General features: G+C 41.7%; 1 protein-coding gene across 1 annotated transcript in view; it reads left to right on the forward strand.

Annotated features, from left to right (window-relative positions):
* Nucleotides 1–2,462: 2,462 nt before the first annotated feature.
* The window catches only part of PDE11A (phosphodiesterase 11A), a 382,098-nt gene continuing 356,651 nt past the window's right edge, over nucleotides 2,463–27,909 (forward strand). The window contains exon 1 of the mRNA XM_032407415.1: nucleotides 2,463–3,374. Within this exon, the coding sequence (XP_032263306.1) occupies nucleotides 2,463–3,374 (912 nt within the window). The remainder of the gene's footprint in view (nucleotides 3,375–27,909) is intronic.

Here is a 27,909-nt window from a genome sequence, read left to right on the forward strand (position 1 = left end):
TCTTATTCTGTGTATTTATTTTCTTCTTTGTGTATTGGCTGTCTCCCCACCTTCTCTGTGAAGGCAGAGCCTTTGTTTTGTTCACAGTTGCATTTTCAGTGCCAAGGCCATGTTCTTAATCATGCTAACTAAGCTGGGAAATTTGGAATTTTTGAATAAGAGCCTTTCTCCTGTGTGCAACTCCTTGTGCTGTTAGAGGGGTGTTTAGAGAATATTCTGCTCCAGCCCCTGCATCTCTATTACTAGCCTAAATCCTGGCACCCATAGGACTCAGCTGACACAGGTGGAAGACAGTCCGGTGATGTGGCTGAGAGCGTGCCTCACTCTGGAGCCAAACTAAATGGATCTGCACCCAAGCTCTGCCACCCACTGACTGTGCACCTTGGGTATGTTACTCAACTTCTCAGAATTTCTCCATCTTGAAAGTACAAGAAGACTCCCCACCTCCTAAGTCTGTTGCGAGGATAAACTAATCTCTTAATTTAAAGTGATCACTGCTGGGGTGCCTGGGTGGCTCAGTTGGTTAAGCGTCCAACTCTTGATTTCATCTCAGGTCATGATCTCAGGGTCATGAGATCCAGCCCTGCATCTGGCTCAGCACTCAGCACAGAGTCTGCTTGAGATTCTCTCCCTCTCCCTCTGCCCCTCCTTCCTCCCCGCCCCAGGCGCATGCTCTCTCTTGCTCTCTCAAATAAATAAATAAAATCTTAAAAAAAAAAACCATAAAGTGATCAGTGTTGGGCACCTGGCTAGGTCAGTAGGTAGAGCATGCTGATCTCAGGGTTGTGAGTTCAAGCCCCATGTTGGGTGTGGAGCCTACTTAAAAAAAAATAAAATGATCAATACATAGCAAGTACTTGATACACCTTGTCTGCTTAGCTCTGAGGACATCTTCCGGCAGTAATCTTTACTTACTGTGTTAGGTCATCTGTGTGTGCCTGCCACATGGAAGCACTGTAAAGTCACTGCTTGCTTCCTCTCTAGCTCTTTTCTATTACCCTCATTGCTGTCATTCTGTAAGAACATGTCTAGATTGTCCTGCTGTCCCAGGGAACTAGATAGTTCCCAGTCTGCTTTTGTTTCTCACCAAAGAGGAGACCCTTGAGCATCAAGAAAGTGTTATCAGCCTGCTGTTCTTTCCTGGAAAATCACCTACATTTAACCACTAGGTTTGGAAAAGGCCCAAGGGAAACTTGATGTTATTCTTGGTCTAACTAGCTGAGACAAGCCAGATCTGGAGCATCCCTAGGTCTGGAGAAAGAAAACCTTCTCACAGAGGAGAAATCCTTACCCACAAAGACCTAGGATGTTGGTAGGAAGGGAAGCATTGGTGGCCTTGCCAGACTGAGTGGGGAAAGAAGGAAGAGATGGTCAGTCATCCATGAAAAGAAGAGAAACCACCCATAACATTATGCAGGACTGCCCTTAAGTCTGCCTTGCTATATGCCCCTGCTAGGTAAGGTCACCCTAATCCAAGGAACTGTGTTTTATACCCTCCCTCCATGTACCACCTTTTCCCACTCTCCCAGGTCCATGAATTTGGTTAAAGTCATAAGCTAATGGGTAACTTCATTTGCTAATTTCAGGGAAATCCAGTTCCATTAATATTTACTGAAAGCCCACAGGAGCTGGGCAGTGTTAGCGGGCAGTCCCAGGAATCTTAGGAACCAACAATCCACAGTCACATCCCAGAAAAATAATCCTCCCTTTCTCTGAGCATCCTCATTTCCTCGGAGTCAGCTTCTGGGTCTGATGCCTGCAAAACACCAACACTTCCTAGTACTTGGATTCCCACTGGGCTCCCCTGGGGCCTCCTGGAAACGCTGGAGGATTAAGGGACGGGGAATTGGGAGAGCTGGGGAAGTAAGGATGGGAGGAGGGGGAAGGAACAAGGTGCGTTTCCCCCTTTAATCGTGTTCCAATCAGGAGTCGGCCGCGTTCCCAGGCGCCGATTCCGGCGGTTCAAAGTCTCTTCCAGGAACCACCGGGCATCCTGGGCGGTGGACTCCGGCTGGTCCAGCGCCCGAGCCTCCCTCCAAACCCCCCCCCCCCCCCCCCCCCCTGCCGCGGGCTCCGTGCCTCACTCAGGGGCGTGTCCTGCCCTACCTCCCTTTCACAGTGGTCCACTCAGCCGGGTACAGCTGCAGCGGGCGGCGGCAGCAGCCGGAGCCAGAACAGCGATAGCTCCGGCTTTCCAGACTGGAACTGTGGCCACGGCAGCAGCTCAGTGGGGGCACCTGTGCGGAGCAGGAGTAGCAGGACAAGGGGGTGGGGTTCTTGCCAGCCACTCTCCGAGCCCGAAGGAAGGGGCCCCTCCCAGCTGAGATTCCTCTGCTCAGCCGGAGCTCGCACGGAGCTGGGAAGACTGGTGGGGATAGCCATGTGCAGGACCAGCTAGAGGGCTGGGGTAGGTAAACGTTTGGTCCGAGTGTAGAGTGGCCGTGAAAGCTGTGTCTGGGACCATGACAGCCTCCCGCCTGGACTTTGGGGAGGTGGAAACTTTCCTGGACAGACACCCAGAGTTGTTTGAAGATTACTTGATGCGGAAGGGGAAGCAGGAGATGGTGGAGAAGTGGCTGCAGAGGCACGGTGGGAGTCAGGGGGCGGTAGGCCCAAGGCCCGCAGTGGCCGGCACCGGCAGCTCGGCTCACAGTGGTGGCAGAGGCAGCGGCAGTGTTGCTGGTGGCACTGGACCAAATAGCTCGGCCAACAGCCAGCCCGCTCCGGGTGGCGCGGACTGTGGCGGGGTTCCCCTGAGTCCCAGCTGGGCCAGTGGCAGCCGGGGCGATGGGAGCCTGCAGCGGAGAGCTTCTCAGAAAGAGCTCAGGAAGAGTTTTGCTCGCTCCAAGGCCATCCACGTGAACAGGACCTACGATGAACAGGTGACCTCCCGGGCCCAGGAGCCCCTGAGCAGTGTGCGGCGGAGGGCACTTCTCCGGAAGGCCAGCTCCCTGCCCCCCACCACGGCCCACATTCTCAGTGCCCTGCTGGAATCGAGGGTGAATCTGCCTCAGTACCCCCCTACGGCCATGGACTACAAGTGCCACCTCAAAAAGCATAATGAGCGTCAGTTCTTCCTGGAACTGGTCAAGGATATCTCCAATGACCTTGACCTTACGAGCCTGAGCTACAAGATCCTCATCTTTGTCTGCCTCATGGTGGACGCTGACCGCTGCTCTCTCTTCCTGGTGGAAGGGGCAGCTGCTGGCAAGAAGAGCTTGGTCTCCAAATTCTTTGATGTGCATGCAGGAACCCCACTGCTGCCGTGCAGCAGCACAGAGAACTCAAACGAGGTGCAGGTCCCCTGGGGCAAAGGCATCATTGGCTATGTCGGGGAGCATGGAGAAACGGTCAACATTCCTGATGCCTACCAGGTAGGACTTTGCATTGTCCCCCTTCCAGAGCCCCATTGGCTTGGAAGCTAAGCCTTCTGTTACCCTTTGGCATCCAGGAACACATTAATTTAGATTCTTTACAATACTAATCTTGCTACTTAAATTCCCTCTGAGTTTAGACCAGTTAGAATGTTACTACACCATCTTTGATGTAATGGTCTTTTCCGAACACACAGTGGTTTGTGAACAGTTCACATATCACAAGGACTACATTTTGCACTCATTAATATCACATGTTTCTCTGTCAAGATTCCTTATCTTTAAGAATATCACTGTATGGCTTTAGAATGCATTTGTGAGGTGCTTGAAAAAAAAAGTCTGCTCCAGAATACTAGTATTAGTCTGAAGAAAATGGGATGTTGGTGTCTCTGATGTCTTTTGGGACTGTAATAAATTTCATTCTTTCAGAGTTGGACGGGAAACAAAGTACCAAACTCCTTTCACATCCCTTAGCTTAAAGTTGCATGCATTTCAAGGTAGGGAAGAAGAACAGAGGAGGAAAATCAGAGGAAGAGTGGGCCTTTTTAATTGTTTCTGTTACTGAGTTTAGAAAGGTTGGACAAATAGAGGGATTATTTATCTTGAGGTTTGAATATAGCATTTTCTGCTGTCACCTTTTGACAGGACTGAGCATGTAGGTTTTTAGTTTGTGAAACAAACAAATATTGGTAATTTTCTTAGCAACTCCAGAGGCGATCAGCAGGGTAAACCTGCTAGTTTCAAGTGGAAAAGGAAACCCAACATGCTGTTTTCTGCTATTTCTAAGCCTTTCATTTTCACGGCGATTTGAACTTGATATTAAATGCCAGATCCGAAAGCCAGTCAATTCTAATTTCTTTAGTATCTATTCACTGAACATGATGAAACTGGATGTGCTTTCTATGAGACTTCTTCAGGGTTCATAAGAATTGAAAGTTTTGTGGTCATTTGATGAGCACTTCTTCCAGTGTCTAATAGAGCTACCTGTTTCTCTAGAGTTTGGTAGCTGTTGATCAGAATAGCAAAAGTGGTGGGAAGAAGACTGAGGGCAAAATTTTCTCCATTTCATCTGAAAGTTGACAGTTTTACATAGAAAATTGACTGGCTTGGACTAAAACCAAGTTTCACATTTTTGTGAGGTGTCTGTCAGTATAACACTTTCATAGTCAGGGATGCCTGTCAAAATACCCTCTTCATTAACCTTTTGTTATTGATTAGGTGCCTTATTCATTATACCCTCCTTGAAGACTGATAGTTTTAGGTCAAGCAACCAATGAATGAACTTTCACAAGTGTCTGTTTCTCTGTAATCTTGGAAAATAGGAAGAAAGGAAACATTTAATAATTGGAATGTTGAAGATTCTTTAAGAAGTTGAACAATCACAAAGTATTTTCCTTCCTATTCCTTCCACATTTGTATTGTGTGTTTGGGCTAAAAAAAAAAAAAAAAAAATCTCTTTCTAGTTGGATGGCACTTGTTAGAACCCAGAATTGCATTCTATTCTCTTCATTGCCTTACTTTTTCTTGTTCTTCCCCAGTTGATATTCTCCTATTTCTATGAGCCTTTATTTCTTGCTCTTCTCCTTCAACTCCCAGCTTGTATTTAATATTGTCCCCATAACCACCTTTTCTTCCAGAGCAGAATTCCCAGCTTCCTCAGCAGTTGACTTGCCTTCCTGCTGCCTGGAATCATGGCTAGAGGTGTTATCAGAGTTACAGACAATCGGCTTTGTAGCAGCTGTTATTTCTTCTGGGCCCTACTCGCACTCTGAAGACAGAATGAAAGCAAAGTTGCCTTTGATATCTGAAAGCTGACAGTGGGAAAGGAGAGTCCCCAGGGTGGCAGCGATGGCTATAGAGAAGACAGGTTGTTGGGAGGACCGGCAAAAGGCAGGTAGGGGGAGGGTGTGATATTGGCTGAGAATTTGAGATCTGTCTGCGTCATGCCTTGTCTTCATTTTGACCTGAAATGAAGAAAAGTTTCTCAGAAAGTTTCTCTTTCCTTTCACCACTGCTTCTACTATATATTTCTATATTTTTAACGTGGTGTGTTTTTCTTCATTTTTTAATGCTACTCTTCTTCAAAAAAAATGCTTTTTTTTCTTTATTATGGTGTACCATAATATGTAGTCTCCATTAGTGTGACCTTGGGAGAATTTCTTAATCTCTAAGTCTCAATCTCCTCATCTGCAACATGGGAATAATAACATCTATGTGGCAAAGATAAAATAATTGTTTGGGAAATAAAATGAGCCCCTAAACAGTACCTGCCACATTGCAATTGCTCAGGAAATGGTAACAATTTATGATGATAACGATGATACTAGTCTGCTAGAATTCTTTTTCTTTATCTCATTTTCAATTGTTTTTCTCTTGATCAGGGACTGAGAGATGTGGACTCAGCACATTTTGACCAACCTACTCTTTCCCTGAGCCATGTTCCACCCTTAAATAAGTATTTTAGAACCATCTTTACATTCAAGGAAGATAGAAATATCTATCCTTCTACTCTCTACTTCAGATTCCTCTAAATGTGATTGATAACACTTGACCCTATCCTATCCTATCAAAAGTTTTATGCTTTGTTCCTTTTAGAAACCCATGCAATATAATTTTTTATGGAGTTGTATTAATGCTGCATCCTTCCTAAATTCTAGCATTTCCCCCCATCCTTCCCATTTCTGACTCTTATAGATTTCTCTTAATGAAAACCGACAACCTTTCAAATGTATGATCTTTTATCACAGTGTTGTTGTAATTCTGATCCTCTGTAAACATTCTGAAGTTTCTTTGTAAAAATATAACCATCTTCTTTGATTTTCATTACCTACTATGTTTTTAAGGTGTTTCCTGCTCAGATTCAACTAGCATTCTTTTTCTTCTTCGGGAGGTGAAATTTTTATGATACAACGTTTCAAAATTTAATCATTTAAAAATTAGGCTGATGATCTTCTTGGGTTTAGGATATGGGTGAGAGAAAAGCATTATAGATACTTATGAAATTATGATAATAAGCAAGACATTCTGGAGTCAAGAGTAGACTGTTTAATGAAATACTAAAGTTGAATACAAGTTCTGACAGCAAAAAAACCCCTTAGTTTATTTCATTACTTTTCATTACTTTCTTCAATTTGTCTAAAAAACAGACTTGAAATTAGAAGAAAAAAAATCGCAAGTGGAAAAAAATTCATTTTAGGTATCCAGTATGGATCATAGTGACTGCCATTTATCTTTTTTTTCCCTGACAGTTATAAGTTATTAAACAGCCCACTTTAATATAGTAATGAAAAAATTGCCCTCAAGAGGTTGAAAATAAGAGCACTCAAGTAACAGGTGTTCTCTTTGAGATTATTCTGAGCATTCAGAATATAGCACTTTAAACATTAATAAAAAGTGTGAGATGATATTTTTGTTAGTGTTGATAATGATGATACAGGTGTTTGATGGGCTTTGGGTCTGAAAAGCAGCCAGGATGTTTTGTTAGGTGAACTGGGAGGAGGAAAGGGGATGACGCAGAAGGGTTACAGGTGAGCCAGGGTTTCAGAAAACTGACCTGTTTACAGTACAGTTTCGTTTATTCATTAGTTCCAACAAACATACACTGAGTACCCATTTTACCTAAGGCCTGGGTAGGGGGACTGTGGGTATACAAAGGTGAGAGGACATGCTTTTTTGCCCTCCAAACACTTATATTTGAGGGGCATATACTATACACAAACAAGTAAATACTAAGCGCTGTACTTAATAAATGTTGCAGACTAAATGATTAGTCTCAGAGGAGAATGGAGTCCCATTGTGACTGGCCTCATGATGGAAGACTTCATGGAGTAGGTGCCATTCAAGCTGAAAAAAGGTTAGATTTCATCATTGGGGATGGTTGTGGGTTTGGGGGTCATGATCCAGGTGTAGTAAAATGGCTTCAGCAGAGACACAATAATGAGCAAGCACAAAATGTGTATAGGGCACAGTGAATGGTTTCATTTGGCCAGAGTATTGCCCATGCTATAGAACGAATATGCAAAAGTAAGATGAGGGCAAAAGAAGAAAGAACCTTGAATGCCTGACTAAAGAACTTGAATTTTACTAACAGTCGGGGACTAACAGTTACAGGGAGCCCTTAAAAACATTTTAGTAGGATCAGGGTGGTGTTTTGGGTAACCTGGTGGCAGTGGCGGAATGGATTGAAAAGGGGGAGGCTCAAAGCTGTGGCAATAATTAACAGTCTATTATGATGATCTAGTGGAGCCATGATGAACAACTGAATTAAAGCAGGGACAGTGCAAATGGGCAGCAGGGGACAGATGGAAAATGTTCTGCAGGTGTGGAGTTGGGCTAAGAGGAAGGGAAGATAATGCCCTGGGTGATATGGAGAAGGGTGCTGCTGTTATCAATAACAGGAAAAGAAGCTGGGCGAGTAAAGATTCTAAGTAGAGCCAGTTATGTAATTTGTGGAGTGTAGTGCAAAATGGTAAAGCAGGAGCCTGGTTGGAGGTGAAGTTAATCTTCTCTTCCCAAGAGTATGTCACCTCAACCCACAGCAGACATGCAACACCCTAGTGATTTCAACCTCCATGCTGAGAAACTCTGTGCCTGGATTGGGGGTAGGTAAGGGACCCTCATTGAGTTCCCTGCCTAATTGGTCATAATGCTGCCAGCTCTGGGTGAGGATGACCACAGCCTTGCTCTTCTCTGTGATGGCATGGGGCATGCACCTGACCCTCCCCACACTCCCACCCAGATCCCAACCAGGAGCAGAGGGCAATGGCAGATGTGGAGTGTGGCCTCTCACTCAACCAGGATGACATGGTTGTAGCCCCTGGTCACAAGGGAAGGGTGATGAGGTGGGAGGCCTGGGACACAATAGAGCATGATGGATAAATGACCAAGAACTGGTCCTGGGCAGGCAGTGGGAATGAAGACTGAGTGTGAGCTAAGGCTTCAAGATTTGGGGTCATATGCCCCTGTTCCATTGGACTTCACTTAGCACAAATTCAAAGATAAAATTATTAAGTGTTTCCTACAGCATAGCATTAAACCTCAGGCAGGGGGCCCCTAGGCAACAGCACCAGTCATGTGTCCATGAAGCTGGCCTGAGTCTGAGTCATTTTTATTTATTTATTTATTTATTTATTTATTAAAGATTTATTTATTTATTTATTTATTTGAGAGAGCGAGAATGAGAGAGAGAGAGAGTACATGAGAGGGGGGAGGGTCAGAGGGAGAAGCAGGCTCCCCGCTGAGCAGGGAGCCCGATGCGGGACTCGATCCCGGGACTCCAGGATCATGACCTGAGCCGAAGGCAGTCGCCTAACCAACTGAGCCACCCAGGTGCCCCGGGTTTGAGTCATTTTGAGTGTTAGGTGGAGAAGTTCAGTTTTATTTCAGCTAGTGTCTACTGCTTCCTTTCACATGGCCTCAGCTCCATTCTAATTACATTATGTGCCATTTTCAATGCCTGGACTGTGCTCTTCTATTTCTGTGCTTTTCATCCTTTCTGCCAGGATTACTCTTTCTCCGTATTTTCTCATTCAAATCTTGCTTTGCCTTCTCCTAATATAAGAAAGGAGGAGAGCTGATTGCTTATCCTTGATGAGAAGAGATGGAAAACAAACAAAAATTATACACAAAGTCATATTTAAGAATGCATTCTACTATACTGACATATTTATTATATGTATTAAGTAAGAATATGAATAATGATATTTTATAATTCACTTTCATTGAATTTCATTTTAGAATAACCTCCATTGAAATAACTACATTTAAATGTGTTTGGCTTCAGAAGGGATTAATTTCATATATCTAGAAAATTCAGTGAGGAGTATGCTTCATTCCCTGATGAGCCACTGCTGACAGACATGGGTCCTGTGATTGAGTTGCTGAGATTTGCTTAAAAGGCAGATGTTGATCCCACCCCAAGACTGGTATTAAAAGGAGTTACATGAATTCTTATTTCAGCCTTGCACATAGTGTTTTAGAAATTCCCCTAAGCCCACAAACATGTTCACTAGCCCAGAACCAGAATTGATTTTGTGCTTGAAGCAGGAAACATTTGCTGTTTCGGCCCCTCTTCCTGACAGACACATGATCATAATAAACACAGTGACAAATTGCATTTGCTGCTTTGTACATGAGGATAGATTACAGAGAAGTACAGTTCCTACAGAATCATGGGGAGGTAATTTAAGGTTAACTTAATTTTTTCCCAACCCATAAGCTAAATGTTTACTAATCTGACCAATTTATTTTGGTTCCTGAGGTTTGGGTCACCTGTTTATTTACAAGGTTGGCTTAATTTGGAAGTTAGTGTTTCATGTTTAATATAGTGTTGAAAAGTCATTTGAAGCTGTCCTCTGAAATAGCTTTGAGTCCTTTTACAGGAAAGTCAACAAGATCCTTGACGTCCACTACTTGCTACTTTAGTTACTTATTTTAAGGGTGGTGTTTTGCAATATAACCACATTCTTTTGGAAAGTGTAATTTGAATCATAAAGGAAGCCGTTTAGTCATAAGAGAGTGGGTTGGGTTTCTAATATTTTGGGAGAAATGTTGGTTCCTGGCCATTTATAGGCATTCAGGCTAAATTTATTTTTATTTATTTTGGGGATTAAAATAGTAAAGAAGGCTTCCTGGTATTAAAAAAAATGTGTATTTTCTATAATTCTAATGGTTTCTTATTAATTGGTTGGTTTCATTGACTGTTGAACAGTGGTTTTATACATTAATGATAAATTCTGTTTCCTATCATAAAATATAGCTTTAGGCTACTGCAAATTTAGTACAAGGAATCTTTTTTATCTAAATGAAAAAATGAGGAACTTTTGAGAGCTTTTTAAGGGTGTCAATTTTTTAAAAATTTAAGCATGATGATAGATAGGAAACTGAAGCTCCACTGTGGATTAACAATAACTCTATTTATAGAGCACTAATTATGAGCCAGGCATTAGCTCATTAGCAAGCATTGTCTCTTTTAATCTTCTCCACAGTTCCCAGAGGTAGCTATTACCACCCTCATCTTCAGAAGGAGAAACTGAGGCTTGAAAGGGTTGAATCATTTGCTCAAAGTCACTCAGGTGGTGAGGGAGCTGGGATTCAAAAGGAGACCTTTGGACTGCAGAGCCTTCATGCCTACCATCCCCAGTGTGGCCTCTACTGACCACTATTATATGCACACTGATAACTGTCCCTTTGCCTTCTCTTTTTCTCTGCCAGTTGAAATCCTCTCACCCCTCAAAGCCCCACTTCATGAAGCCCTTGCTAATCCCTGCCCCATCCCACCCAAACTAGACAGGATTTCTCCCTCTTTGATATTCTGTAATGCTTTAATGTGCTTCTTTCTATTTTCATAGTATTATAACTATTTGGATACTACATGACCTCTTGACCATGAATTCCTCAAGATCAAGATCATGACTTCTTCATTTCACATTCTGCAGTAGGTCATATATGGATTCATGCAAATCTATTCAACTGAGTAGTTACACTGATACACCCTTTATGTGGTCAGTTCAACCACCTCTAAACACAAAGTTCAGCCTGTGCAGGCCATATACATAGCTAAACCAGGAAATTCATCCCCTGAGCACATCTTTTACTCTTTAGACCTGATTTTGTAGATTTTTTTTTTTTTTTTTAAATAGGGCTTATGAAGCCCAGATAACTGGTCAATTATCTGAATTGCTTGTCTGCATTAATCAAATCTTCGTAGTAACTGCTGGGCCCCTGTCTCCCCACCCCCTTCACTTATATTTATTTATTTATTTTTTAATTTTACTTTATTCCATGTGGAAACTATGGAGAAAATAGACTGCCACTAGCCAAATACTAAACTAGCAACAGCTCACTGCCAACTTCTTCTTGGCCAAAGCATAAGATGGAGCATGACTGTTCTGGCTAACTGAATTTTCTAGTTTTCTCATGATTACCCCTATTCATGCAATACAACTTTTTGAAGGTAAAACACTCCTTCCAGGATAAGGTCTTACAGATGTTAGAATTTTTCCCTGAAAGTCCTTTCAGACATGAGAGATTATATTGACCAACCTGGTAATTATTTATTTTTCAGGAACATTGCACTTTCAAGTTTATTGATTACATTTCTTATGTTTCACATACTCTTAAAAGGTGTAAAAAAATTCAACTTCTGAGATGGTTGCATTTACAAACTACTCATTCCAAGATGTGGTTATTAGATGTCCATGGGGCATGTCCAAGTGAGAGCTATCTCTTCCCCTTCTATTGCCTAAAGTTAGCATCAATAAACTGGGCTGGTTGCTACACCACCCCTCCATCCCTCCTCCCAGCTGAAATAACAAAGTATCTAATGGTAAACCATACAACTACCCTTGTTATATAGAAATGAACCACCATCCCTACTTCTGAAGAGGAGGGTGCAACTACCGGAACCCTGAGAGAGAGTTCCAGCTGTGGGAGAGGGGCCACCCAGCCAGAGCTGTGGCCTGAGGGAGAGGAATGCAGCCACAGACGAACAGGACCTGGAGGAGAGGGGGCCAGGAAATGTTATCCTCCTCACACCCTCTTCCTCTGTCACTGTCACTCAGTGGTTTAACCCAGGCTTGGTTGAAACCAAGAGGGCAAAGGGAGTCCTCCCTGGCACAACGATTCATAGGAATCAGTCTTCTGGCACAGAACAGAGTAGTAAAACGTGGTAAGAGCATCTGAAGAGCCAAATGGGGACTATCCAGAGTCATCAGGATATTTCTTAGTTTACTCACCAGGAATGTGAGTGTGTGTAGAGACCAAGTCAGGTGGGAATATCCATCTTTGATGTGAATACTGAATTTCATCAGTATGTAGAAAATAGTGATTGAAATCTGTTGAAAATGAGTTCGAAATGCCATATTGGTATTTGGCTGTCTTGTTCTGTCCAAGTAATTTTGTTTATTCCCAATATGCTATTTCCCAGAAGAAACTCCATAGGAGGCAGCCAAGACCAAACACACCTAACAGGAATGAGATGACTTTGGTCTAGTTAATGGAATTTTTTTTTAAACAACCTGATTAAGCCCATTTATTTGAGAAATGAATTTGTCAATTACTAATCATCTTGTTAAACTGTAAAAGCCATCAGCATGTAATAGAACATGCTCTAGACTTGGAGATAGAAGTCTTGAGTTCTATTCCCAGTTCTGCCTTATTGTTTTCAGCTATAGTAAAGGAATAATATGTCCAGACATGTCTATCCCATAGTATTTTGTAAGGATCTATCTATTAAAACCAGTATTAGATTCTAATGAGGTAACGAGAAAGAATATTCAAAAGGGTAAAGTAAGAAATGTAAGACTTTATTCATATTTTTAAATGCACAGTCCAACAGGGTTTATTCACAGGGCCTAGCCCGGAAAGGTCCTTGTTCATGAAAGGAAAACTTTGATTTAAAATATGGTAGTACCTGTATTGACCATATTTTCTTATTTTCCGTATTCTTGATGTTCTGGTTTTGGTGGCCCTGATCCTACAAAGACTGCCCCTCTTAGGGGTAGCTAATTCCTAGAGATAGCAAAGGACTCCCCTGCAAGTGCACCTGTGATATACTAACCAACCACCCCAAAGAGCCCACATCCCCAACAATCTCCTTTATCAAACTCTCACACACCAAGCCAGAATCCCTTTGCTTATGTCACCGCAGGGTCCTAGACAACTAGGGACCACCCCTAGAGTCCAGAGCCTGCTGAAATTCTTCAAACTATCCAATACTAAATTGACCCAGGGACCCTACCCTGCCTCTGCAATTTCTTCCCAAGGTAACCCCAGTAAAGGCTCTGGGCCATGTTCTGCCCTCTCCCTTTCTGCCTCCCAACTGACTCTGGTTCTTCCCCATAGGGCCTTGCATGGTGTGCCCTGCCTCCTGTGTTTAGGGATCTGTGAGTATAACCTTCCTCCTTCAAGACAATCATTTCCATGTCAGTGTGTCTTACCATACTGGATTAAAACAAATTTCAGTCACATTTCAGGATAGTACCATACATACATGATGCCTTATACATAGATAATGATTGCTTTAAAATGTAAAGTAACCAAATGCTTTAAATGAATTTTAGACTGTCAGGATCTACTGGCCATAATACATATCGTGCATTTAACAAGCATAGTTAATTTTTTTTTTTTTTACAACTGATGAATATGCCTATTTTTCTAGTATAACATGTAATCCCAAAAGTATGCATTGGGTTTCTGTGCTGTAAATTCCCCCATAATGTCTCCAGATTGACCATTTGTACTTTTATTCTTGAAATCGTAAAGATTTTTTTAAATGACAATATTTGGATCTAGTACTTGTAAACTAAATAAATTGTAGCAGCTGAGATTAAAGGGTAAATGAATACTAAATCATGGTGCTTATAATCAAGCTCTAATAATTTATTAGGCTAGGTGGAATCTGTGATGCAATTTTATTTTAAATGTGTTGACTATACACCAAATAAAAGATAGACTTTCTTTATTTTATGTTTTTCTATTTAGATATGTTGTTAATTTTATGCTATGCACTATCCTTGTACTTATGCTACCTATATTTATCAGATTGTCAGAATGTCCTAACCTTTACTTTTTTCAATTTAAAGAAATTAGATGTTACTCCTTTTTCATTTAAATGGCTGTATGCAGTTTAATAACCTAATAGTTTTTATGGGGATTTGGCAACTTAATGTGCATGATTACATATTTAAAATTTTAATAACATCTGTAATGGAATTAAGAAATGTAGGCTTGGGAAATTATGGGAAAGATTATCTCAGGGTTGCTAAGGAAACCAGTCTAGGTTTTTCTGTATAAAGTCCTCTGGAAAGGTGAAGCTATAATCCCATCTCTAATGGCCACCTTTATGGAACATCCGCATTTCCCCCTTAGCTTCTTCTTTTTGCTTCTAGAGAATGACTATGTGATAGGGTATATGCTTTGCATCTGTTAAGGCTGGCTCCTTTTCCTGTCTTCAGGTGAGAGTGGGGTCAGATTCTTCCCTTACTTGCTCTTCTTTGAGCACTGGCTTTGAAGGCCCAGGACAGCCATGGCATCCCCTTTTTACTATAATCCAGAGATTAATATGCAGAGAAGCGAGGAGGAGAGGAGCCGGTGACAGTGAATGTGCCAAGCGTTGACCAAGCAGGCTGAGGAGCACAGAATCTCTGGAGAGGAGGCTGATAACACGGCTGGGATCCAAGGCATTTTTCCCCCTCTCTCTTTGCCATCCATTTCTTTTTTTTTTAAGATTTTATTTATTTACTTGACAGAGAGAGACACAGCGAGAGAGGGAACACAAGCAGAGGGAGAGGGAGAGGGAGAAGGAGGCTTCCCGCTGTGCAGGGAGCTGGATGTGGGGCCCCATCCCAGGACCCCGGGATCATGACCTGAGCCAAAGGCAGATGCTTAACAACTGAGCCACCCAGGCGCCCCGCCATCCATTTCTTAAATGAGGAAACAGAGAAGCAGCTTCTGATTTTGGTCCCTTTATGTTTTCCATGCCTGCTGTGAGTCCCATTGAATAGCCAGAAAGGAACTGGCACTCAGGGAATGCGTGCTAATTTAAAATAGAAAGAGCAGGAAAACATTATTCCACCTCTGAATTAACCAAATCGAGATGATCTGCTAGGTTAAATTAAAGAACAAAAAGGTCAGCAGGGGAAAGAGGAACCACTGTCATCGTAGGGATGTTTTATACCTAAGACCTTGAGTTTCTGTTGAAGAAGCAACCGATTTTATAGAGATAACCTGGAAGGATCAAGCATTTATGTATGTAGTGATGTACCAAAATTAATCATTTCATGTGGCAACTTTGTGAGACTGTATAATTTAATGCAAAAGTATATGGAAATCACTTGATGAAAATGATATGGAAAGATATGAAGCTATAAAATGAAACTGATGTGCTTTCTCTCTAGCAAAGGAAGGTACAGTTTACTTCCAAACCACCTCCTCTCTTTACTGTTGACTGTTGATCTGACCCTCCTCCTTGAATGCTAACTTAGCACTTACTACAGTATCTGGCTATAGTAAGTAGATCCTTGGTGAATCATGTTTGAATGAATGGAAGAGCCCTGTTGTAGCCTTTGTTTTGTCTTAAGAGTGACACACCCTCATGAGACCATTGTGTGGCTTAGAGCGTCTCAACATTGGACTATTGGCATTTTGGACATCTTCGAATCCCTGGCCCTACCTGCCAGATGCTTGCTTGGTTGTGACAGTAATGTCTCTAGACACTGTCAAATGGCCTCTGGGGGCAAAATCCTCCTCCCCCCCTTTTGGAAATCACTGATGTAAGGCAGTTGGTCAATACACAGGTTCTGCCTTAACAATAGTCCTAACTTCTGATTTAGCAATTCCAGATCATTCTAAGGAAATTTTTATGGGTATGTGCAAAGATTTGTGTATATGAATATTCATGGTAGTGTTATTTATAGTAGTGTAAGCTTATCAATCCAAACACCTAACTAAGTGTTTGGATAAATAAATTATAGTACATCATAAAATGGAACATTTAATCAGAGGAAGTCGCCCACAAAATATTAAGTGAATGAAGCATATTTATAAAACAATAGCATCACAGTTTTCTTAACAATAATAACAACAACAAAAGCATGAGGGAGGGAGTTGAATTCAGAATCAGACAGACTGAATTTGATTCCCAGTCCCAACCCCTTGAGAGTTGCATCGTATTTTACCTCTGTAATTGTTAGTTTCTGCAGCCCTAAAATGGGGATAACGATACCTATCTTAAAACGTTGTTGTCAGGATTAAGTGATATCATATATGAAAGGTGCTCAACATGCTGTTTGTTACATTGTGAGGACTCAGTAAAAAGTACTTGGAATAACGCATGGGGAAAGGCCGGAAGATGATTCACAAGAACATTAATAAAGGTGGGCTTCTTTTTCTCTTTTGTGTTTTCTTTTATGTATTTTTCAAAAATTTCCACACATGTATTTATTAATAGAGTAAGTGTAGCTGCTTTAATGGATACACCTCACAAGCTCAGTGGTAACACAACAGTAGCTTATTTCTCACTCTTGGGAAGCTCAGCAGCTCTTGCTGATTGAGGGATAGCCGTCCTCCAAGAGGGCATTCTTTCCTGCCTCCACACCTGCAACATGGGGCTTCAATGTATGATCAGCAGATGAGGGGAGACAGAAATGGATAAACAACATGGGAGGATTTGTGGGTCAGGTCTGGGATTAGCACACATTATTTCCTGCTCCCATTTTTTGTCTTTCTAGGCTCCAGAACTCAGGCATGTAGCCATACCCAACTGCAGGGAGGCTGGCAACTAGAGCTTAGCCCCGCCCCAAAGTGGATCCCAGCCCAAGAACCATCTAGTCATGGTATACAGCTTGAAGTATAGGATCTTCAAGTGGGGAGCCATCCTCTCTAGCAGGTCCTCTTGGTTGTCACAGGCTGCAGCTCACATGCGTGACTAATTTCTCAGAACAAGATTTGAGAGGGAAAACCAGCTTTGGAAAAGGGACCTGGAAGACATGGGGAGAGGATTCTTGCTGTTTTAGTTTCCATTGTTGAGAATGGATTGGAGAATAGGACTCTGGAGGCTGGAAATTTTCTGAGGAGATTGTGGTCTCTAATCTCAAAGGTCTGAAGGTTACAAGGGATGGAGCTAGACCAGGCTACATAATTTGTGGGACCCAGTGAAAAATCAAAGTGGGGTTCTCGTCATCCTTCCAGTCCAGCCACCCCCACCCACAACAAAGGGGCCACCCCACAGGACTGCAGCCTCAGTGCCAGAACATGTATCATACCTGGATCAAGGGTGGGTGGGAGGCCACCACAGAGTTGCTTACTGGACAGGCTATGGTACTGTCAGCCTGCAGTGGAAGCAGCCAGAGTCTTGCTCTACCCCAAGACACCTCAGGCTCCTGATTCTCCTCAGACCCATGCCCACAACCTCATTGGGAACGGAGGGCAAGAGCAGAATGTGGGCACCCTCCCATCTCAACCCCCATCAACCTGTTGTAACCCTGGGTAGAAAGAGGTAGAGATCATGGGGCTGGGGCAGGGAGCAGGAGACTGAAAACCCATCAGGAAGCTGGACTGTGGGAGCCCCCTGGGCATGCTCCATCTGACTTCATGTACAAAACACTAATTCAACTTGAACTTCAAGTGTGTATATAGGGGACCCTTCTTAGCATGGGGCTCAGTGTGACTGCACTGGATGCATACCCATAAAGCCATTCCAGGGTGATGCCTACACTATGTTTTTATCTGTAAGAATAATGAGGATGGCAAACTCCCCAAGGAAGTTTTTTTTATTTTTCTACCTACTTCCATAACACTTCACCCATATGACTCTTGCTATTTATTCCATTTTTGGTAATTTTAATTTTGGCTCACCTGTCTTTCTCTCCATTAAACTGTGAGCTCTTTGAGGGCAGATGCTACGACTTTCTCAGCTTTACAGCACTCCCTGTGTATGGCGCAGTGTCCAGCATGTAGTAGTTAGGTACTCCATAAACATTTTTTATGTGAATAAGTGAGGAAAAGGAAGGTGATCAAGAATTCGGTCGCTAGGGCAAGTGGCCTAGGAACTAGTACTAGGTTATAAGGTCATATTAAGACCAGGGGTTTAGCGATAATGTTGAGCTAGGCCACTTTATAGGCCAAGGGTCCTTTCATTTTCTCATACATAAGGCTGGGTTGAGTTCCCAGGTCAAGTGGTCAGGTACAAGGCTTTGGTGGTCCAGGCTGTGAATGCTAGAGAAGTGAGGGCACAGGGAACCGAGCAATTCATCTGTTACCAGTAGAGAACAAGAATTAGCAAAGTTGGGAGGATGAAAGCAAGAGAATAAAAGTATCAGCTATGACTAACGTAACAGGCGGGGGGCCTTGGGAAAAGAGTGATTAGCAAAGGACATGTATTCTTCTTTTCATATGGTTATTTAGATGGCAGTGATGATGTCTTTTAGGCCAGGCAGACTGATTCACTAGGGAGAGTGTAAAAGGTTAGACCAGGAGCTCTCTGCTTTAGGGGTGGTAATTTAAATCAAATTAATGTATACAGAGAGCCCAGCACCAAGCCTTTGAGGAAAGCGAATGCATCACCACTGCCACCACTTCTATCTTCCCCCAAAGAACCACAAGTATTCTCATTTCTCTAGTCTGTACTTGTTTCCCGGGAGCATCCTCTGAGATTGTCAGATTCTTTTTTAGACTCTAGATATTTTTATTTGGATTATCTATCCTTACCCTAGGAAATGGTAATGGTCCTTTGAGAAGTACGTAACTCTTCTAAAGTCCTCCGTGACCAGTTGTGCTGAATAGTTAAATGACATTTCTAAAGACAGCAATCACAATCAAAATCGCTAATGCTCTAGAGCTCACTGGAACAATAGTGTCAACAAACACATTTACCTAACATATTTCAGAGTTCCCTTCACTATTGGCTTGCTTCAACCTCTCTCCTTTCCTCTCTCCATTGCTTTGTCCTGTGCTTTCCATTTCCTCTTTTCTGGCATTCCACACCTGTCTTCCTGTTGACTAATTCTTCCCTCATTCCTCCCAACTACCCTCCTGCCTTTTCTGTTCTCCCCACTCCACCTCCTGTCCTTCATCCTGCCTGTCCCCCTTTGCCTTATTTTTTCTTCTTTTCCCTGTCTGCTTCTGGTCCTCCCTGACATTACTGACCTTCACATAAATGGCTGTAACATGAGAATAAGTATTTGTTCCCAGTTTTTATTTATTTATTTATTTATTTATTTATTTATTTATTTAAAGATTTTTATTTATTTATTTAATTGACAGGGAGAGAGAGAGAGATAGCGTGAGAGGGAACACAAGCAGGGGGAGTGGGAGAGGAAGAAGCAGGCTTCCGGCTGAGCAGGGAGCCCGACGTGGGGCTCGATCCCAGGATCCTGGGATCATGACCTGAGCTGAAGGCAGTCGCTAACCAACTGAGCCCCCCAGGCGCCCCTGTTCCCAATTTTTAATTTCCCAAGCAAATTTTTAAATCTCATAGGATTCCCTCAAGAAAACAACCGAGTTTCCTTTTTTACTTCTATGTGGCCTGTGATTGTATCTTTCTTTTTAATTTGAAAATCAGATACATGAAATATATATTTTTTTAAAACACACAGTTTTAATTACGTTTCAAACTGTTATCCCATGTGGCCCTTGGTTGTAATTTATTTCCTCAGGGTCAATGCCTTGCAATATGAAAAAGACCTTGCCCCTCGAGTACATTCTAAGTAGAACAAGTGACAGGGAAATGGTATTTAAACAATTGGTATATAGCATGCAGCCTTTTATTAAAATGAGAACAATGATAAATATTATTTCTTTGGTATATCTCTTAATTTAGTATCTACCAGGAGCTTTTAGCAATGGCAACACCAAAGTTACTATGCCAGCAATTTTCAGGCTGATTGCTTGAAGAGGTCCTGTCTCTGTTAACCTAAAGTTCCTCTTAGTGAATGTCTCCTGCAGCGTTCTTTTTTCCCTTTTGTACACAGAAAAGAATATTTTCCATCCTCCTGAATCCACCAGGAAGCATGTGGGATTTAATCACCTCTGTTATTATATTGCTTTCCCCCCAATGTATTAACGCTCCGAAACTTGCTTAGTCATTTGTAAAATTCAGCCACAGGACTTGCTGTTGCCCTTCCGTGATAATCCATCAAAGGGAAAGTTAACCAAACTTTATAAGCTGTGTGGCTCTGTTTCCTAGAGCTGATATTTTCTCTTGACTGAAAACCACATTGAACCTTAATACCTGCATCTTGCTTCATTACGTCTAGCAGAAGGTAATAGCTGACTTATGTGTGGATGTGTATTTTTTTTTTAATCACTCCAGCTTTATAAAAGAGAATTTTTCCCTTCCTTGATAAAGGAGTCCATTTATTATGAATGCATTTCTAATTCTCAAATTCTCTGTAAACGTACCAAGCTGAAGAATAAGCCAGAGGCTTGCTAAAGCAAGCCTGGAGACCTTTTCCTGAGGCTACGGGGCCATAAGTGTCAGAGTTGGGACGATTGTGTTCCTCTATCACTGTTTCTCCCACTCTTGGACTCTGAGAAGACCCAATAAATAACATCCCTCTTTCCTGCCCTGAACTGGCTGAGATGAGAGAGAAGACAGAAGAGGAATAACTTGTTGAGCAGGTGCTGGCATGTGGGCTTGTCTTTAACGGCTTATAATAGTCACCTCCAAAATTAAATAGACCTACTCTCCCAGATACAGACAAGGCTGGGGGCCTACAGTCTTCTCTACATAAGGGCCTATCCCTTTGAAATTTGCAGCACTAAGGAACAGAGTAGAGGAATGCCTTCTGTGGGTAGCCTGACTCTAGAAGATTAAGGGGAGCAAGAGGCCGGGGTGCATACCCAATTAGTCTCCCTAGCATACTAATCAGGTAACTCCCCATGCCTTTGTAGGGAGGAACAAGGGGTGGGTCCAAAGGCTGGAAGGTTAAGGGAAATCTATTCTCATGGAATCCAGAAAAGGGGGAAGAGTTGTTCCTCTTCTCACATAAGCCATGCCCCCCTCTCAAATAGATTATTTTATCTGAAACATTGAGAAAACACTTTATTTTACTGCCCCATGCCCCAACACTCTCCTTCCCCTGCCTTATCTTCCTTATCTTCAGTTACCCAAGCCAGAAACCTAGGCATCTTCTCTGATTCCTTCGTTTTATTCAACCACCACCATATTAAATCCATCAGAAAGTTCTTTTGATTTACTCTTTAACAGAGATGTGTCCACTTTTCTCCATGTTTGCTGCCACAACCCCAGTCCAAGTCACCATTATATTTCACCTACACTAGTGAATCTGCCTCTAATGTGTCTCTAATTCTGCTCGTAATCATTTCCCACATAGAATGTATATGAGGCGACAAGGAGTCTGTCTTGGATAGCCGTGGCTAGGAGGATGGGGCCAGATAGGAAGATGGGGCCACTTTGAAGGCAATGAACAATGGAAGGCTTGTGAACAGGAGAGGGACACAGATCTGGGCTGCTCTCCACTCATCATCCATGGGAACTTGGGCAGATAACCTGCTCCCTGTGGATTTCAGAATCTTTATATGTAACATGAGAGGGCTAGGAAAATGATTTCTAAGATTTCCAGTTCTAAAATTTCATGTTAATTATGGAAAGGAAGAGGAAAAACCTTACAAAACACCTCTGCCCGAGTTGAACCATTAGTATCTTTCTAGCAAGATATGCTTAGTGTTGAACGAGCCACATGTCTGAGTCACTCAATAGTTATTAGTGGCAGCTCCAGAATGTTATAGGAGTGGCTCAGGGCTGCCATCTCCTGGAGGTGTGGACTAGGAGACTTGTAATAGAGCTCTATTTGAGGAGCAACATGTTGTCTTTATATATCTTTGGGAAAGCTGGGACTAAGCCATTCTTTGGTATTGCCATTGGGTGATATCCTTAAGAAAGGAATGATGTGGGTTCAGGTTTGCTTTTGGGTCTTCTCATCAACTGCAGTAGAGGGTATAGCCAACTATTATGTCATAGGATCTGAGCCTCTTTATCTCCAAGTCAAAAAGAAAGTTTTCAGCAGAATTATTCCAATCTAAGAGCGCAAATGCGTCTACACAAACAAGAAAGGTCTTAGACATAGCAATAGTGGCAAAAGATAACAGGTAATGTTCTCTGCACAACTTTACAACCTATAATTCTACTATTACAGCTTAATTTCCCCCAATATTTCTGGCTTTTCCAACTTCAAGAATCTCTAAACATCTTTGAGAGCCCATCAGTGAACAAGTTAATTAACAGTTAACACTAATGGAAATAAATTGACCACTTGGTAAGAGCAATTGGACCAGGAAAGTTTCATGGATTGAGAAAAGTAAGGGAACCAAAGATGAACTGGCTAGCTCAGCTTTGCCAAAGGCAAACCATGTTTAAGTCATGTCTGCCTGACTTTGATGGGCTAGATATCCTCTGTCTTAACTCTATGATTTTCTCATCCTGAAGTTCTGATCTGAATTCTTAAATTGTACAAACAACATGGGCGCCTGTGTGGCTCAGTCAGTTAAGCATCTGCATTCGGCTCAGGTCATGATCCCAGGGTCCTGGGATCGAGCCCCACATCTGGCTCCCTGCTCAGCAGGGAATCTGCTTCTCCCTCGGTGCTTCCCCCTGTTCATGCTCTTTCTCTCTCTCAAATACATAAATAAAATCTTTAAAAAATTATATAAACAAACAAAAATCCTTAGTAGAAAGGAAGCCCTGATGATTCTATTACAGAGGTCAACCACTTTCTCAACATATTTCTATAAATTACTTAGACAACTACTCCAGGATTGTTTTATATTGTAAGGTTTGTAATAAAATCTTCCAAAAATGCATGTTAAAGTGAAATAAATTTGACATTATAATGGCACAAGAAAAGACTTCTGCCAGTAAAATTTCATCCTTTCATTTTATAAGCCTTAAAGTATCAGTTGCTACCATAATTTGTTTTTTGATTAACACACAGGCAAAGAACTTGTATCAACTGGACTAACCAAACCAAAGAAAAATTAATAGCAATAGCTAACATTTATTGAGTATATGTACTAGGCACTGGGCTAACATGTAATTGTCTTATTTAACCCTCATAAAGTTCTATGAGATAGATACTATTACTTTCCACATTTTACATATGAAGAAACTGGACTTTGAGAGGTTTAGTTACTTGCCCAAGTTTACACAGCTAGTAAGTGGTGGAGCCAGGATGCAAATCCCCCTTGTCTGATTTTGTCTACACTTTTACTACTATGGGACATATTAGGGATTATACTCATGTTCTGCTAACATATTCAAGATTGTACCAGTACTGTCCATGAAAGAAGAAGGCTCCTTGACAGAATATGAAATTCAAAACCACGGAAGCTGTGTGAGCAATTCGTACCCACTGACATCAGACGATATTGATTATTTACATCTAGTGATCCCAGCAATTGCATCGTGTTTGGAGAGTTTGGGACAAGATGCCTCAGGAAACTTCACCGCATGCAGTGTAACCCCTTAATGCCTGTGCCGGCAAAATAATAATGGTAGGAATAGCTAACATTTATAAGGAGCTTAGTGTGTGCCAGGCCTTGTCTTAAGCACTTTATATATATTAACTCATATATTATGCACAGCAATTGTATAGAGTAGGTCAATTATCAATCCATTATACAGTTGAAGAAACTGAGGTACAGAAAGGTTAATTAACTTCCCCCAAGATCACATAGCTAATAGGTTGGAGAGCCAGGGTTTGAGCCCAGATTATTTGGAGCCACAATTTGTATTCTTAAGCACACGACCTGCTGCCTCCGTTGTGCTGTATAAACATCGTGTAACAAGCTATTCAGCAACATCTTTTCACAACGCCCTTTACTGAAGTTGTGAGACAACTTTGACATGGACTACACAGTTGATATTTCTGGAAGCTGAGTTGTGAGTGTGCAACACTGATAGTTCCTTTAACAAGAAAAAACCTTTCATTTTTTATCACAACTGGTCAGTACCAAACCTGTTAAGATCATCTGTTTGCATCATTAGGAATTAACTAGAGGAAATCGTCAACAAATTTCCCACACTACTGTAGACATATCGATAATCTGCAAGGCAGAGATAGAGTTGTTCTTTGCAGATCTTATAATTGTGTGTGTATATCCGTTTTAAGTACGAGATGTACATGTCTCTGAGAAATGACCTGGAGCTCTGGAGTATATAAGCAAGCAAATTATGCTAGAATAAATTGCACATTTCTCTTTACTGTGAAACTTTTTGGAAGCTATAGGTGAACTGTAAGTAGGGCATCGAAGTTATAGCCATGACAGTGATATATTGGTCCAACAGCTCTTTGCTCTTTGGCTGGAGGGGAAGTTCTTTGGGGGCATTTGTTGCTTTAGTCATGGACTGGTTTGATTACTGGGGACAGACACCCACTGAAGCAATCAAATATAATAAGTGGGGCGAGGGATAACATCCTGGAAATACCATCTAGGGAAATCTCCCAGAACACAAGACAGGAAGTTAAGCGAGCCTTGTGGGGACAGGATTTGGTAAATGGAGAGTTCCTGATGCTGCTCTGTATTCTGAATGTGGTGGCATATTTGTGTAGCATTTTATGATTTATTTTTATTTTTTTAAAGATTTTATTTATTTATTTGTGAGAGAGAGAATGAGAGAGAGCACATGAGAGGGGGGAGGGTCAGAGGGAGAAGCAGACTCCCTGCCGAGCAGGGAGCCCGATGTGGGACTCGATCCAGGGGCTCCGGGATCATGACCTGAGCCGAAGGCAGTCGCTTAACCAACTGAGCCACCCAGACACCCAAGCATTTTATGATTTATACAGTGCTTTAGTCTATGCTACTTCAGTTCATCCTCACTTCTGTGAAAGGTAAGAATCATTATTCCCATTTAGAAGGTGAGGAAATTGAGGCTTAGAGAAGTTAAATGTCCCAGAATTTTGGAGCTAAATAGTCACAGAACTGGGACAGGGAAACCAGGACTTTTGGCACCACATCCAGCATTGTTTGTACTTCCCACGAACTTCCTTTATGACCATGATCATGACAGGTTTAAATTAAGAGAATATATTGGGAAATTATTATATTATATTTATATATTAACTTTCAGCTTTTGGAAAATAAAGTAAAATCAGGATTCTAGCTTCACTTTCTTGGGTCATTTCATCATTTCTGTGAAATGGGCTGCACCTGGGAAAAGATATTTACAATTCAGGATGTGCCTACTCTTCATGAAGCATGAGCTTTAAGCTTTTGGAAAGCATACTTGATTTCTTCTGTGCTTTCCTTCTGCAGAAGCCAACCTTTGCTGATATAATTAATCATAGACTCGGAAAAGAGTGACCACCTTGTTGAATTTGGCGAAGAAGAAGAATGGCAGTGTTAACTTCTGACTCTGTTCTGGTACATTAGGTTGAACATAAACTACTGTTTATTACCACTGACAGATCTCTTTCTGATTGTGGGGCTGCATTTCACAGCAATATGGGCAGTGGCCCTGAGCACATGTATGCTAACTCTTGAAAGTAGTGTAGTATGATGAAAAGAGCCCATGCTTTAGACTCAGGCATCTCCGAGTCAGCACTCTAGCTCAGTTATTGGTAAATTACTCACATGAGGTAAATTTACTTACTTTCTTTTAGCCTCAGGTTCCTCATGTGCATAATGGGGCCAATAATACTCACTTTGGGTGGCTGTTGTGAATATCATATGTATGTCAAACACCTGGCACAGATACCAGGCCCATGATAGGCTCTTGGTAAATGAGAGCATTCATTTTTATTATCTGAAGAATCGGTTTCATAATTATGTCAATTCCTTTATAATTTAAACAGATCACAAGCCTCATTTAGTATCTCTTTTAAAGGCTAACTTACACATGCGATGCTGGAATAATTGGTATGAATTGTCTACTTGACGCTTGTCTACTGGCTCAGGAGACCAAGAATGAAAGCCAAAGTCATGGACTCTCTGTTGCTACAAAGCCAGATTGTGTAGTTGCTCTCTCTCAAGTTTTAATGTCAGTAGACTCCTGACTTGTCTTTATATGCACACACACACAAACACACATACATCCATACATACACATACATCCGTACACACATACACACATATATCATACATACATACGTATACTTAGCACTGCAGGGTTTGGCTAATATCTTGAATTTAGTATGAAAGGAGGGCCCAGTGGAGAAATTTCCTAAGGAATTCATGCTATTTATAAGGCATCAGTGTGAATCATCTGCCCATGACAGATACTGTCCGTGAGGAAAATAGCATTGGTTCTCATCAAAAACCCATTTCTTAAATTCCACTTCACACATGTGTACCAAATACCTAATATCAGCCAGGTATGACTGTACTAATATACGGCTGCATTCTATGATCCATAACCAGAAATGGTCTTTATGACAATACTGGTTAAAATCTATATTTAAATTCTTATAATTCATCTTTGTACTGTAAAAGGAAAGGAAAAAAAACCCATAAAATCTTCCCCTTCTGCATCTCAAATGCATTCCTTACCACCCACACCCAACGAGGCCAGTATTCCCTCATCTTAGGAAATTGTTTCAGGCCTTGCACCAAATGCTCTGAACTTCCCAGTCTTTTTCTTTGAAACAGTATACCTTGATTGTTTCTCTCTTGCTTGCTCCTCTGATTGACTTTTTTTTTTTTTTAACATGCTCTTCTCTGTTTTCTGCTTTGACCTTCTTTTCAAATACTACCTATGTTTGCCATCGTCTTCCACCTTTTTGACCTCATGCATAGCACATCCTTACACCTAGCCAAGGCATCCAATGTACCACACACTGATCCAGATCCAGTGTCCTGAGCCTTCAATTGCCTGTTAGAGGAAGCAGGAATAGTTTATGCCTATAAACCCTGTCATGACCTATCAAAAGTACTTACCTTTCCTTGGAAATTTATTAAGAAACTTGACCAAGATGTATTGATTTTTGCAGGACCACAGAAGAGTATTTTAGTTGTGGTAATTCCTTCTTTTGTTGAGTTTAAGTAGATTGTTTTATCTCAGATCACTGCTGCAGCAAGTACATCTCTAAATCAATTATTTGCAAAAATATGGATTGTCAGAATTATTTCTCATCTGTTTTTATTTCAGTTGAGTTGAAAGAATTTGTGGCTAGGAAATTTACAGCTGCCATGATCCTGTTTCATGGAAGAGGCCGATCTGAAAAGATGGTGTCAGATGTTAAGAATGCCCTATGGGTGGATGGTCTGAGATGGCAGGTCCAGGAAATTATGCAGGTTTTTGTTGCTCTGCATGTCATTCTATGTCTTACAATTGGAGTCAATCCTGATGAATTAGTAAGGGCCTTAAAACCTCCATCAAGATCAAATTTAGAAGCACAAGGTGAAATACAACAGGGAAAATTTTTATTCCAACTCTAAGTCTTTATTAGTCTTTGTGGATCTGGGCCAAAGTTGGTTCAAATTTTTATAATTAAGATTCAGACGATGTGGCATATAAAACCCGAGGACACAGCATGTTGTGTGGATTTGAAAAATCAAGCAGTCCTATGTTAATACCCAGGCTGAGTCACTTAGTGCCCATGGCCTTGGGTGCATTGCTTAACTGCTCATTACCTTCGTTTTCATACACGTAAAATACCTACTGTACAATTCCCAAGGTGTTCTTCCCAGTTAACAAGAGCAGAGCCATTAGAAGCCTTAGTCTTCTGTCACTGGTGTTTGGGATATATTTCTCTAGTACCCTGAACCACAAAATAGAGGAAGCCTAAATTCTTTGTTAGCCCCTGCTGTCAAAACTGAGTTGTAATTAAGCCCACAAGGTACATCTTCATTAATGGAAAGTGGGATCTAAAGGGTACCTCATTCCTGGTTAAAATATGTCAGTCAAGGGGGAGACAGGTGTTATGCCTGCTTGGAACCTCTGTGGTTCAACGCTGGTGAATTATTCGATTTTCTATCTCGTGTTGCCTGCAACAATGATTTAGTACGAGGTTGATACAAAGCACTTTGGTAGCAAGAAGCCATGTTTTGGTTACAGCCTTCTTTCCCCTAACTGTTGTTT

This window comes from Phoca vitulina, unplaced genomic scaffold (genome assembly GCF_004348235.1).
Source record: "Phoca vitulina isolate PV1807 unplaced genomic scaffold, GSC_HSeal_1.0 scaffold1, whole genome shotgun sequence".
Lineage (NCBI taxonomy): Eukaryota > Metazoa > Chordata > Mammalia > Carnivora > Phocidae > Phoca > Phoca vitulina.